The 12,566-nt window shown below is 43.5% G+C and overlaps 1 protein-coding gene across 6 annotated transcripts in view; it reads left to right on the forward strand.

The window, feature by feature from the left end:
* Nucleotides 1–12,566, forward strand: part of FLT1 (fms related receptor tyrosine kinase 1) — a 172,078-nt gene that overhangs the window by 48,535 nt on the left and 110,977 nt on the right. For all 6 annotated transcript variants that reach the window (XM_082435510.1, XM_082435508.1, XM_082435509.1 and 3 more), the window contains 5 exons: nucleotides 2,408–2,532; nucleotides 6,794–6,956; nucleotides 7,063–7,199; nucleotides 9,839–10,013; nucleotides 11,005–11,122. In XM_082435510.1, the coding sequence (XP_082291636.1) occupies nucleotides 2,408–2,532; nucleotides 6,794–6,956; nucleotides 7,063–7,199; nucleotides 9,839–10,013; nucleotides 11,005–11,122 (718 nt within the window). The remainder of the gene's footprint in view (nucleotides 1–2,407; nucleotides 2,533–6,793; nucleotides 6,957–7,062; nucleotides 7,200–9,838; nucleotides 10,014–11,004; nucleotides 11,123–12,566) is intronic.

Consider the following 12,566-nt stretch of genomic DNA (forward strand, 5'->3'; position numbering starts at 1 on the left):
CAGGGAAGGAGCCCTGGGCTGGAGCTCAGGAGAAACTGGCCTCTGGGCCTGGCTCTGTTCACAGCGAGACAAGGCACTATACGTGTTTATGTCTCTGTTTTCTCATCTGTAAAATGACAGGGTTGGAGAGCAGTTCATTCATGTGTTCGTTCATTCACTTAATACACACGAGGCAGAGAAGAATACGGTCTGTTTCCTCTCCTAGGAATTCATCACCCCATGTGTAGCCAGAGAAGAAGTGTTATAAGTGCTATAACAGGAGAGTCCTGGGGATGTTGGCAAAGCCGCTGAGATGGGCTGGGGCAGAGAGGGTAGAAGCAGGAAGGGCTGGCCCAGTGAGGCTTCCCAGAGGACCAGTAGGGATCTGTGTCTCAGGGCATCCAAGATAGGCTGTGGCGATCCGTCTCTCTAGGGCCCCCTCTAGTGTATGTCACGCTCTCTCACCTTCAGCAGGCTACAGCGTTGTCACTTTTTTTTGGAGGGGGGAGGGGGGTTTAAAACTACAGATCTTTATTGTCTCACATTCTAGAAACTCAAGGTGGCAGCAGGGCCATGCTCCCTCTGAAGCCTGTAGGGGATCCTTCTTTGGTTCTCCTTACCTTCTGGGGGTGGCGATCCTTGACCTGCAGCTGCATCGCTCCACTTCTGCTTTGTCCCCACGTGGCGTTCTCCCCGTATGTCTGTCCTCACATGGCCATCTTCTTATATGGACACCAGGCCTATTGGATTAGGGGCCCACCCTACTTAACTGAAGTTAATTCTATTGGCAGTGACCCTATTTGACCCAAATGAGGTCACATTCTGAAGTACTGGGGGGGGGGGGTAGAACATATCATTTTGGGGGCGGGGACAAAGTTCAATCCGTAACAATGTCTGCAGCCCCCATTTCGTCCAGGCAGCCATGGCCTCCTTCGTGCTCTTGTTTTTCTCCACTTCGTTCTCCATTCAGCATCCAGGATGAGCTTCCTAAACCATAGCAAGCAGGTGAGGGTCCAGAGGGTCCTCACAGGACTTCTTTCCATCTGGGCATAGAAGGCTGGAGCCAAGGGGAGAAGCTGAGGGCACAGTATCTATCTCCTGAAGAGATGGTTGTCAGTGGCGTCCCCAGGGCAAGGGCACAGTGGACTTCGAGAATGTTTCTAAAAGGACGCTCATTCCGGTGCCTAGAGGTATTGCAGGGAAGCCGCTCCGGTGGTCTGAGTCCTTCTGACCCCTGAGACTGGCAAAATTCTGTCGACTGAAAAAGAAAAAACACACAACGTGAGAGCTGTGAATTAAGTTTCATCTGGGGCAAAAATGAGGACTATAGCCCGGAGTCAGCATTTCAGAGAGCTCTGAGAAGCAGCTCCAGAGAGATAGGGGGGAAGGTCAGTATATGTGTGATTTTGGTGTGAAGAGGGAATGCATGCAATCAAGGACGTATTTTTTGCAGAAGGCTGACTCTAGTCACGAGGAGCAGACGTCACCATGAAGAATTTTAGTGCTCCTCTAGATACAAGGAGATGCAAAAATTGGGCTCATAAAATATCTAACTATCTGAAGACCTGTTCTGCCAGTTTTTCCCAGAGCACAGAGCGCCTCATTCCTGATCTCCACCCTGAACTCCTTTCAGGTGGTGTTGAAGTTCAGCAGCTGCAGCGGCTCATGATTTAATCCTTGTAAAGTTAGATGGCAAGTGCGAATTTGTAGTTGGCAATGCCATACTTTTAAGGGTGGTCTCTCGGTGATTAGGTAAAGCCCTTTCCTGACCTCTTTGTGTCGCTTCTGCATGCTTTGCTGTTAGTAGATGTGCAGTGCAGGCTAAACAAACGGATGTCACATGCACATGAAATAAATGCAGTATTCACACTGCTTCTCCTGCCTTTAGCCCGCCCCCTCCCCCGAAGTAGGTCGGACCTTCTCATCTTATTAGTCTGCCATTAAGCTCTAGAAAACGGTGAAGGCATGCTTCTGTCATTCAAATGCTAATCCTCTCTCCAACTTGACACCTCAGCTTGCTGCTATCCTCTGTCATCTGTGCTCCAAAGACAGTGGACCCTTGTACCCGCACCCTCTGACTTCTTACAAAGGCTCTGGAGGGCGCTTCCTGAGACACTTAGCATAGCTGTGGAAAGAAGTTTATGCAGAATATTCACCTTTACTGTTCCCCCCACCCCCCAGGTCACAATTGCAAAGTAGGGCATCAGGGCTCTCTGACGGAAGGCTAAGACCTGAATAAGGAATTCGGTTTTCTTAGAGAAACAGAAACACAGAGCGCCAGATTCCGAGAGAAGAATGTGGATTTATGGGTTACATGAAAGGAGAATGATGTAACTGGTGGTGCCCATGTTGCCTCGCCAGCTGCAGTGTCTGCATGTTCATAATACAATCATTTATGTTTATGTGTTTTCATTTTCTTCTTGTTCAGATACAGGTAGACCTTTCTTAGAGATGCACAGTGAAATCCCGGAAATTGTAAATATGACCGAAGGAAAGGAGGTCGTCATCCCCTGCCGGGTTACATCACCCAACATCAATGTTACTTTAAAAAAGGTAAAACTGAGCAGTGCTACTCTCTCAAGATTTTTACTGCAAGTGAGCATACTGAATTTTGAGTTGTTTTCTCTCTCTGGAATAGTTTTCTTAGAGACATTTGGGCTTTCTTGGCTGACTTTTCTGTAACAGCTTTTTACTATGTAAGTGTTAGACGTTACACCCCTGCGTGTACTTAAATGGACTAAAAGGATAATGTCTTGAGCATAAATCTATGTGAATAATGAAAGAACTGCAATCATGAAAATTTTTATGTATTGCCACAAATTCGAATGTCTGTAAATGTCAGAAAAACCAATTCTATTGTGTATACTAATTAATAATGCAGATTTTTTTTTTTTTAAATTGGGATTGGCTTAGGGCTACCAAGTTTTTATTTTGCCAAGGAAGGATTTTTTGTTTTTATTTATTTATTTATTTATTTATGGCTGTGTTGGTTCTTCGTTTCTGTGCGCGGGCTTTCTCCAGTTGCGGCGAGTGGGGGCCACTCTTCATCACGGTGCGCAGGCCTCTCACTGTCGCGGCCTCTCTTGTTGCGGAGCACAGGCTCCAGACGCGCAGGCTCAGTAGTTGTGGCTCATGGGCTCAGCCACTCCGCGGCATGTGGGATCTTCCCAGACCAGGGCTCGAACCCGCGTCCCCTGCATTGGCAGGCGGATTCTCAACCACTGCGCCACCAGGGAAGCCCCAATAATGCAGAGTTTTGCAGAAGGAAGAACTGTCAGGCAGGGTACCTGACTCGCCAGGCATTTAAGAGCTCTTGCTTTGGTTTGAGTTGGGATGTTCCTTGTAACAAAAGGCTTATCTTCCGATGGGCATCCAAATTTAACCTCTTAGGGGAAAAAAAAGCTATAAATGAGATTTTTCTTCATGTTATGTTGTAAATTGTGCATGTAGAGAAGGAAAAAGATTCAGAGTAAAATCTAATAAAGACAAAACCCCTAAAATGTGACATGCCAGCTGCAGTAACTTTAGGCCTGTGCTGAGTCTGAGAGTTGGATAAAAACTACCCACGTGGAAAACTCTAGTGGCTCCTGAGAGCTTAGAGATTTCAGAGGAAAAGTGCAGGCTGTCCCAAGGCAGCACCGAGCACTGCCCATCACGTAGGGATGGTAGGTAGGGATGCAGGATGCAGGTAGGGACTCGGCAAGTGTTTGGTGGTGATGGTCATCAAGTTGAATGAGTTCAGAGTGATTTTCAGTATCACCTGTTGACCCTGAATCCTGAAATGTGATGAGGTATCTCCCTGTCTTCTTCCCTTGCATTCACTCCCCCAAGTTGTTGATTTAAATCTTCAATATAGTCCATCAGTGACAGGTCTTGGCTTCCATTACAGCTGGGTATCATCGCCAGGAAATATACAATTGTAGTATGTTGGAGCTGGAAACGCCAGCGGAGTCAAACTCACTTGGTGGAAGAAAAAACTGAGGTTCCCAGGGAGTTAGGGACGTCCAGGCCACAGGCCACACTGGGCATTGGAGCCCGTGTCCTGTCTTCTTCCTCCGTGTTCCTGCCATCCTTTGCTAATGGTTTAGTTTGCATAGGAGGAGGGCAGAGTGGTTCAGAGCAGAGGCTGGGGCCACACCACCTGGATTCTTCCCCGCCGCCACTACCACTTAACCCGCTGGAAAATGGGCAAGTTATCAGACCTCCCTCCACATCAGTGTCGTCACTGGAGAGATGGGAGAGGTTACAGGACCACCCACCTCACCTGACTGTTAGGAAGGCTACATGAGGTGCTTGGAAGGCCCTTAGGATCATGCCTGGCCCAGGCAAGGCCTGTTCAAGGATTAGCTATTCACGTTACCGTATCCAACAGTTTAATGCCCAATAATCGATTTATTATCGTGATGCCTTCCATAGCCTGGCATTACTCCTCTGAGTCCGAGATGATAATTGGTCAGTGACTAATATGGAACAAACCATGAGGATATGAAACTTCTCTTTTCATGCACTCCCCTTGCCTTCTCGCCCTAATGCAGATCGCTTGTCTGTTTGAGGAACTTTCCCGAATTCCCACCTGCAAACATTTTGGGAGGGAAAGCTTATTTTCTGTGTTTTCCCACCCAGATCTATAATACAAAAAAAAAAAAAAAGAGAGAGAGAGAGAGGGAGAGAAGCATAACATTCTACCCAGGATTTTGGTTTATCACATGTATTTTGAAAATATTCTAACCTATGACATATATATGCTGACATGAAATTAACAGAAGATCGTTCCCTTCCTTTTCTCTTACTGTCCTTTCTCTTCTAACTTGCTGCTCCCGCCTCTTCCCATGCCTGCTTCAGCAGAGCCCCGGTGAGCTGGAGACAGGCCTCCCAGTTCAGCAGTGTCTCCAGACCGCCCATCTGCCTGTCCCTTTATGACACACACACTGCCACAGCTGACGAGCTTTGTGGTCTTTTGCTATTTCAGCTCTTGTCAGCTAGAAATAAAGTGACTTTGTCAATGAACTACAATTAGTGGCAGTAACGGATAGAGTAAGAGAAACACTGCAGAGGAAAATTTAATGTATTTTTAAGTTGTGCAGACCAAGCCCATCAGCCAACCTTTCTCGTAGGTTCAGCACGTGCTTGTTTTCAAAGCGTCACAGATTTCAATCCCCGACTTATATTTTTCTGAGTTTTTCCTTTAATAGTTTGCACCAAGTTAGAAGGTTCTTTCCCCGCCCCCCCGCCCCACGGAATGCAGGGCATTCCTAAGTTTACAGGTAGCATTCTAATTTACTAAAACATGAAATGCATCCTTTAATTGCTTTCAGTTCTTCATAAACAGGACGCAATTCACGTCAAGCCCACGTAACGCTCTGGTAACATACACCAATGCAGACATATTCACTGGGAGAGGCAACTAGTGCTTTTGGAATAGAAATCTCTGCCATCAGATCACAAATCCAAGTCAGATTTGCTCTTTCCACAAGCAATATATATAAAGGATATTGTGGATAGATTGATGTAAGGTGTGTGCTTTTTTAAAGAAGATAGAAAAGATCTGAAACTTCTTTATGGCAGTTAATGCTATGAATCTTTATAATCTGTTGTGAGAAGGTGATCTGATTTTTTTCCCCCCCTTTTCCAACTGGGGATAAAAGCAGTTGTCAGACCACTGCCTCTGGAGTTGGCTGCCAATCTGGCATCAGGGGAATTTGGCTGGGCTGCTCTATGAGACAGTAGCCCTTTACAAAGTCTAATCCCAAGGTAGAAGGTGTAAATTAAGTCCTTGATATATAGGAGAAGGCATAAGCAGAGAATCAAATCGTGGGCTCTTTACTTCTGTTCGGCCTCACTGTGTTTGGGAATACTTCTAGGAATTTGCGAGCACTTCATTCATAACTGTCTCTGGCCTCACGTCCGTTTTCAGCTCTCTTCACCGTCAGGAGCCTGTGCTTCTGGGAGCTTCCCTTCCAGGTGCAGAGTCAGTACCCTCAGTCTTCCCCAGAGGGATAACGAATTATGTACAGTCCTTTTAAGACAGCCACCTCTAACAAATCATGCGAAATGAGAGGACAAGGTATGGCTTGTTAAAAGCTCCCGATGGGGCTTCCCTGGTGGCGCAGTGGTTGAGAGTCTGCCTGCCAATGCAGCGGACACGGGTTCGAGCCCTGGTCTGGGAAGATCCCACGTGCCGCGGAGCGGCTGGGCCCGTGAGCCACAACTACTGAGCCTGCGCGTCTGGAGCCTGTGCTCCGCAACAAGAGAGGCCGCGATAGTGAGAGGCCCGCGCACCGCGATGAAGAGTGGCCCCCGCTTGCCGCAACTGGAGAAAGCCCTCGCACAGAAACGAAGACCCAACACAGCCATAAATAAATAAATAAAATAAATAAACTACATTCCTTTAAAAAAAAAAAAAAAAAAAAAAGCTCCCGATGATGAGACCAAGAGGATAACCTAGCAGCCCTAATGGAAAAAAATCCTAATTAATTTTTCTATTGAGTATCAGGCCAATTTATTACAGAGATTCCCAGAGGCCAAAGAGATACGGGCTCCCGCTAGAATTCTGACATGACCACTAGGTCTACCCTAGGTGGGTGCAGCTCGTTGCTAAGACTAATAACAAATTACTCTGCTTACTATAATTTGTCATAGTTCATGTATTGTTTGCTACATGCAAAGAAAACTAAAGAACCAATTATGACAACCTGGAGTTTTTGCCTGCGCTGTTCTCATTTGCGGTAAAAATTACATTTTCACAAGCTATGAGGGAAACTCTTAACCACAGCGCTAATACGATTTTGTGAAAGCATGTTTCTTCTTTTTCCAGTTTCCATTTGATACTCTGATCCCTGATGGAAAAAGAATAACGTGGGACAGTAGGAAGGGCTTTATAATATCAAATGCAACATACAGAGAAATAGGGCTTCTGACCTGTGAAACAACGGTCAACGGACACGAGTACAAGACAAACTATCTCACACTTCGACAAAGTAAGTGATGTTCCGAAAGCATGAGCATAAGCCAGAATGCTCAAGGGTTTATCTGCTTAATGAAACGTTGATTTTTTTTTAAAAATGTGACTTCTTATGCTTGCAGCCAACACAATCACAGACGTCCAAATAAGCACGCCAAGTCCAGTCAGGTTACTTAGAGGTCATGCTCTCACCCTCAACTGCACGGCCACCACTCCCTTGAACACAAGAGTTCAGATGACCTGGAGTTACCCTGGGGAAGTGAGTGACCTACTTTTCTATTTCTTCTATAGGACAGTATTTAGTTTTAGCAAGTGAAATGCTAAACTGAGTTTTTGAAGTGGGAAAAAGCAGAACATTCTGACTCCTCTGGCAGTTCAAGTCAATAAAGAAGCTTTGGGTTTGGTTTGGGTGCTTCCCTTGCCTGACATTTCATGAGTGTGATATGCAGAGATACGGCCTTTTGATGTCTGGAGGTTTTGTTTTGAAGTGTGTAGGCTGGTATTTCTATTGCATGATTCTGGGTGGAAAAGGGGATTGTTTCATCCTTGGAAATGATTCTCTAGGATTTAGAGATGAGAGAGAAATTTATCACTACATGCCAGGCAGGGACTATCTTTTGTAAAAACAACAACAAAAAGTTGTCGTCAGCGCATTAATTTAAGAGACTGGCAGACAGGCAGGCACCTGATTGGAGCATGTTTGGAAAAGATAATACAACCCAGCCATCCAATATTCCACTTGTTAAGTGACAAAGGAGCAATTCTGTCCTTGAGAAAAATGAGAAGAATGAAGGCTGAGTTGGGTTCCCATTCAAATTAAACATCCTTGCAAACAGTCATTGTTTTAAAAACGTATAGGCGGGGAATCTCTGATAAACTGTTAAGAAACATCTGACAGTGGTTCCAGCCCCATTTCTTGTATGTCTGTATGATTCATGTGGCATATCCCAGGTAAATAACTTGTTACGTCATTCAGATGGCCCAATCATGAAGTTAGCTTATGATTAAATTATGTATGTATAATTAAGATTAATGCATCAGTCCTGAGCTTTTTTTTTTTTTAATTGAGGTATAGTTGATTTACAATGTTATCCTAGTTTCAGGTGTACAACATAGTGATTCAAAATTTTTCTAGATTATACTCTATTTACAGGTATTAGAAGATATTGGGCTATATTCCCTGTGCTGTACACTATATACATTTCTTGCTATGAAAACAGAATAACTTAGCAACAAAACGGTACCACAGGTGCCCTGTAGGGACACATTGACTCATCAGTCATAAGGTATTTTCTAGAAAATGGTATTGTTTCATTGAAATTAAAATGCTGCGACTTGTAGTAATATAGTCTGGGTTTTGATGGAAATCATCTACTCTCAATACATGGCAAGAGGGAAGAAACGTGTACCCTGTCACTGTTGCTGCTCTAAGTGAGAGTATGGTAATACATCTGCGGAATGCCCGTAACCTTCGAAAATGGTGCTGTCCAGTGGAACTTGCTGGGATGGAAGTGGTCGGAAGCGCTAACCACTAGACACCTATGCCTAATAGCACGTGGAATGTGGCTTGCGGGACTAAGGAGCCGAATTTTAAATTTTGTTTCAGTTAATTTAAATAGCCGCCTGTGGCTGCTGGACCGTGCTGTGATGACCTTGCTCTGAAACCCAGGGGCAGTCTTAGGGTACCAAGGCAGAAACCATACCAATGTTACTCGAACTCGAGAAAGGAAAGTCTTCTCAAAGGGAGAAGGGAGAAGTAATACCGACATGAACAGAGCTGCCGAAGGTCCCTCAGTCTTTCGTGTAGGGCACGGAGTCTCTGATTTTTGATTGCAGTGATCGACGTCTGCTCTGTGGTCACTGCCGAGAATGGAGAAAATGGCGTAACATGTGTTTGTTCCAACAGGGCAGTAAAAGGACAGGTGGGTAGAATTTATCCAGCATGGCACACAGGAGAGCTAAGTTCAAGACCCAGAGATTAGTTTGGCCCGCTTCCAAAGTCTTTTTCCATGCCTCCTCAAAGGGACGGACTGAGAGGAGGAAATAACATATTATGTGTTATAAAATGCAATGCTTAAAAAAAAAAAAAAAAAGAAAGAAAAGAAAGGAAGGAACAATGAAAGGAAAAGGCACTGTGACCTCATCTTCGCAAAGCCAGGAGTGGGTCATTGTGGCCAGTTTATACCGCTGAGCCTGAGGCCTGCAAACATGGGACAGCACCCCACCCCACCCCCTAGATTGCTGGCTAAACTTGTTGATGGCTTTGCAGGCCCCCAGACCCATTTAGTGGTATTTAGCAGATATTGGCAAGCCTTGCTCAAATAGGGAAATAATGAAACTAGGATCATTACGCCTTAATAGGTGTAGCCAGGATTTGTAATCTTTCCCTTCATTTCTAAAAGGAAGCAAAAGAAAACTCACGTGGTGATTTATTAAGAGAAAGCCTGCGATTAATCCAGATACTAATCGTGGCCCGAGTCTGTGGGTGATACCACTGCCTAGAGAACAGGTTACTGGTTAGAGACGTAGGTGCTAGAGGGAAGCGTTAGATTTGTACTCAGAAGACCCAAGTTCCCAGGCTACACTGGCCAGTGTTTCTGATGCTTCAATTTCTTCATCTACAATAAGGGCAGTAACCCTGCCAGTCTCCCTGGCTTGTGAGCAACTGTTGAGATATTGTGTGTGAAAGTCCATTTGAGGAAAATGAAGTGCTAAGTCAGTGCTGCCACGGCCCGTGTTGGAAACACATCGAGACAGAGATGTCGGTTCTGAGCATCTCGCTCTGGATGGGTTTGCCTCTTAGTGTAAAATATTAATCTTAGGAATCATCTGAGAAATGCTGTAACTCTAAGCGCAGTCAATGACTCCTTCTACATTTGTTACACGTTTTCTTTCTAGATAAATAAGAGAGCCTCTATAAGGCAACGAATTGACCGTCGCAATTCCCGTAACAATGTATTCTACAGCATTCTTTTTATTGACAAAGTGCAGAACAAAGACAAAGGACTTTACATTTGTCATGTGAAAAGCGGCCCGTCATTGAAATCTGTTAACACCTCAGTGCATATATACGGTAAGCAACCCATGCTCTGCTTTCTAATCATTGCAGAATTGGAGGGTTCTATAAAAAAAAAAAAAAAAAAAAGTAAATTTTCTTTTGGCCAAGAGGTACACTGTCATGAACAAATACAACTTCGTCCCCCTCCGCCCCCTGCCAAAGAGCAAATCACATTAAGTGTTCTTTAAATGTAATACTTTTGCACTGGCTAGAGAATCTTTTCCTTACAAATGTATTGTGGCTAATAAGTCAGATATTAGAATCTATATGAAATTCTTTATTTAGTGTTGCGTATAAACAAAACAGAAAAATACAGTCCGTTTTACCTTCACTTTCTGGGAGAAATTTCTCAGGCACTACTGATTTAGAGAAAAATATGCTGTGATAAATTATTTAGAACTGAGGCTCTTTTATCTCTGGTTTTCTGCTCATGAAATCCTAATAGTTTTGCTTAGTTCCAGTAGGCAAATTCTGTAAAGAAAATACTTCAACCTCTTTAGAATCTTTAATAAACCTTATTTATTTCTACCACTGAAAAGAAAAACTTGTAAGGAGCAGAAACTAGGGGACCGTTCTATCAACGGCCTTTGATATTCTTTTGACTTTCTCCAGTTGATGTCTTATATCAAATTCGTTATTTTAGAAGGGCGTGGAACAGCCTTCTTCCATGGTCTTCACATTGGCCGGGTAGATTTTTAGAAGTATCTTTATACTTTTTGTTTCAATATAGGTGTTTAAGGTGTTTTACTTCTGTTGCCCTGCCACTGGGTTTTTATATCCCTGGGACCATTTGATTTTGCAAGTATTAAACCAGTTAGAGTACTTTTAAGTGACTTTATTCACTGATCAGTATCTGGGCTCACCGATGGCCTTGATCATAATGCAGCTCTACTTATTCATTGGTTGCACCCTCCTCGAATGAGGCAGCGAGCTGGCGTTTTTTGGTTTTCTTTCGTTTACATAAATGTAGTCTTTTCTAATGGATTTATCACTTCTCCTTTCGAAGATAAAGCGTTCATCACAGTGAAACCTCGACAGCAGCAGGTGTTTGAGACTGTAGCTGGCACGCGGTCTTATCGGCTCTCTGTGAAAGTGAAGGCGTTTCCCTCGCCAGAAGTTGTATGGTAGGATCACAGTTATGTTCTTAGCAGCTTAAGATATGCTTTGTCAGTAGGAAGATGCAGGAGCCCAGTGACTTGAATTCCTGAAAAGAAAAAAAAAATCAAGATAAGCTTCCCAGACAGCAGTGAAGAACTAAGAACTGGGCTGATTTCTGGGCTGGGAGGGGAGTGGGTGGGAAGGGCTGGAGGGGAAGGAAAATAATGTAAATAACAGCATGGAGCAAGGGATTCGTTTTCTGAGCGCTCATTTCAGTTTAGTCGTTCACTCCCTGCGACTAAATTTGTGCCTCTCTAAACCTTCCTATGATGTCAACGTCCTCTGAATGGAATAATGTTGAGCAACGATTAGGAAGCATCTCTAGTGTGTAACATGCTCTATTAACCCTGAAGAAGTGGGCCCTTGTGATGAAGATAATAATTCGCTTCTTATCGGAAAATAATTCTTTGAGATACAGCTGGGCTGAAAGTTCCAGTCTTGTTTTAAAATTAAACAAACATTAATAGAGACAAGACTTATTCAGTGGCAGGGATGCACTCATGGCCCTACTTGAACTAATTAAGGGTTTTTTGGCTCGAAGGCTGCAAATTCAGAAACTCTTTAAGCGGTCTTTTTTAATGCGAGCGCAATACCTGCTGTAAAACAATGTAATCTGTTGATAATCTGCAATCATTTTGTTAAATCATTTTGAAACGCCAGGATCTTTGGCTCAAGCCACCACATTCTAAACAAAGAGTATAGTACAAAACTGATTAGGAAAACAAGCCGTACGATACAGAATCTCAGCCGTAGCTTGTTTTGCTTGCAGTATCATATGGCTGTAGCATTTGTTTTCAGTTTCCTCAAATCGTTAATAGGGAATTAAAGAGAAAATGAGACTTTGTGCTATGCCCCTTCAAGCCGTCGCAGTAGAAAGGAGATTTTTTGTTTGTTTCATAGGAAATTCACTATTAAACTTTTTAGATACTATGAATGTACATTATACCTGAATAGGAATTGAATCGCTCTGGGAAGTACATTCTCTCTCTCAGTATCTGAGAGTATCCCCAGCTGTTCAACACTGCTAATTTCTTCAGTAGCTAAGTAGCAAGGACCTAAAACAAACCAAAAATATCAACCCATTTTTGAAAATACTGACTTGTTTAGAGGAAATAATTTCAAGGATACTAAAATGGGATTTGTAATCACAAAATAGAGCATAGGCATTTTAGCTGCTTTGGAACTGAGACCCACTAGTAATGGGAATTTGTTTGCATGACTATATAATACATGCATGACTGTGAACCAATGCCATTCCTAATATTCCAGGTTTATGCAGAACACAGTGAATTCCTACTAACAGATGAAAAATGCCCATTGAAAGAACTGTCATTTAATGAAATCACAGAATTTTACAGTAAAAGAGATCTTTGAGAAACTCGGAGAAACTGAGGCTGAAATGGATAAGTT

The sequence above is a fragment of the Balaenoptera physalus genome, assembly GCF_965194825.1.
Source record: "Balaenoptera physalus genome assembly, chromosome: 18".
In the NCBI taxonomy this organism is placed as follows: Eukaryota; Metazoa; Chordata; class Mammalia; order Artiodactyla; family Balaenopteridae; genus Balaenoptera; species Balaenoptera physalus.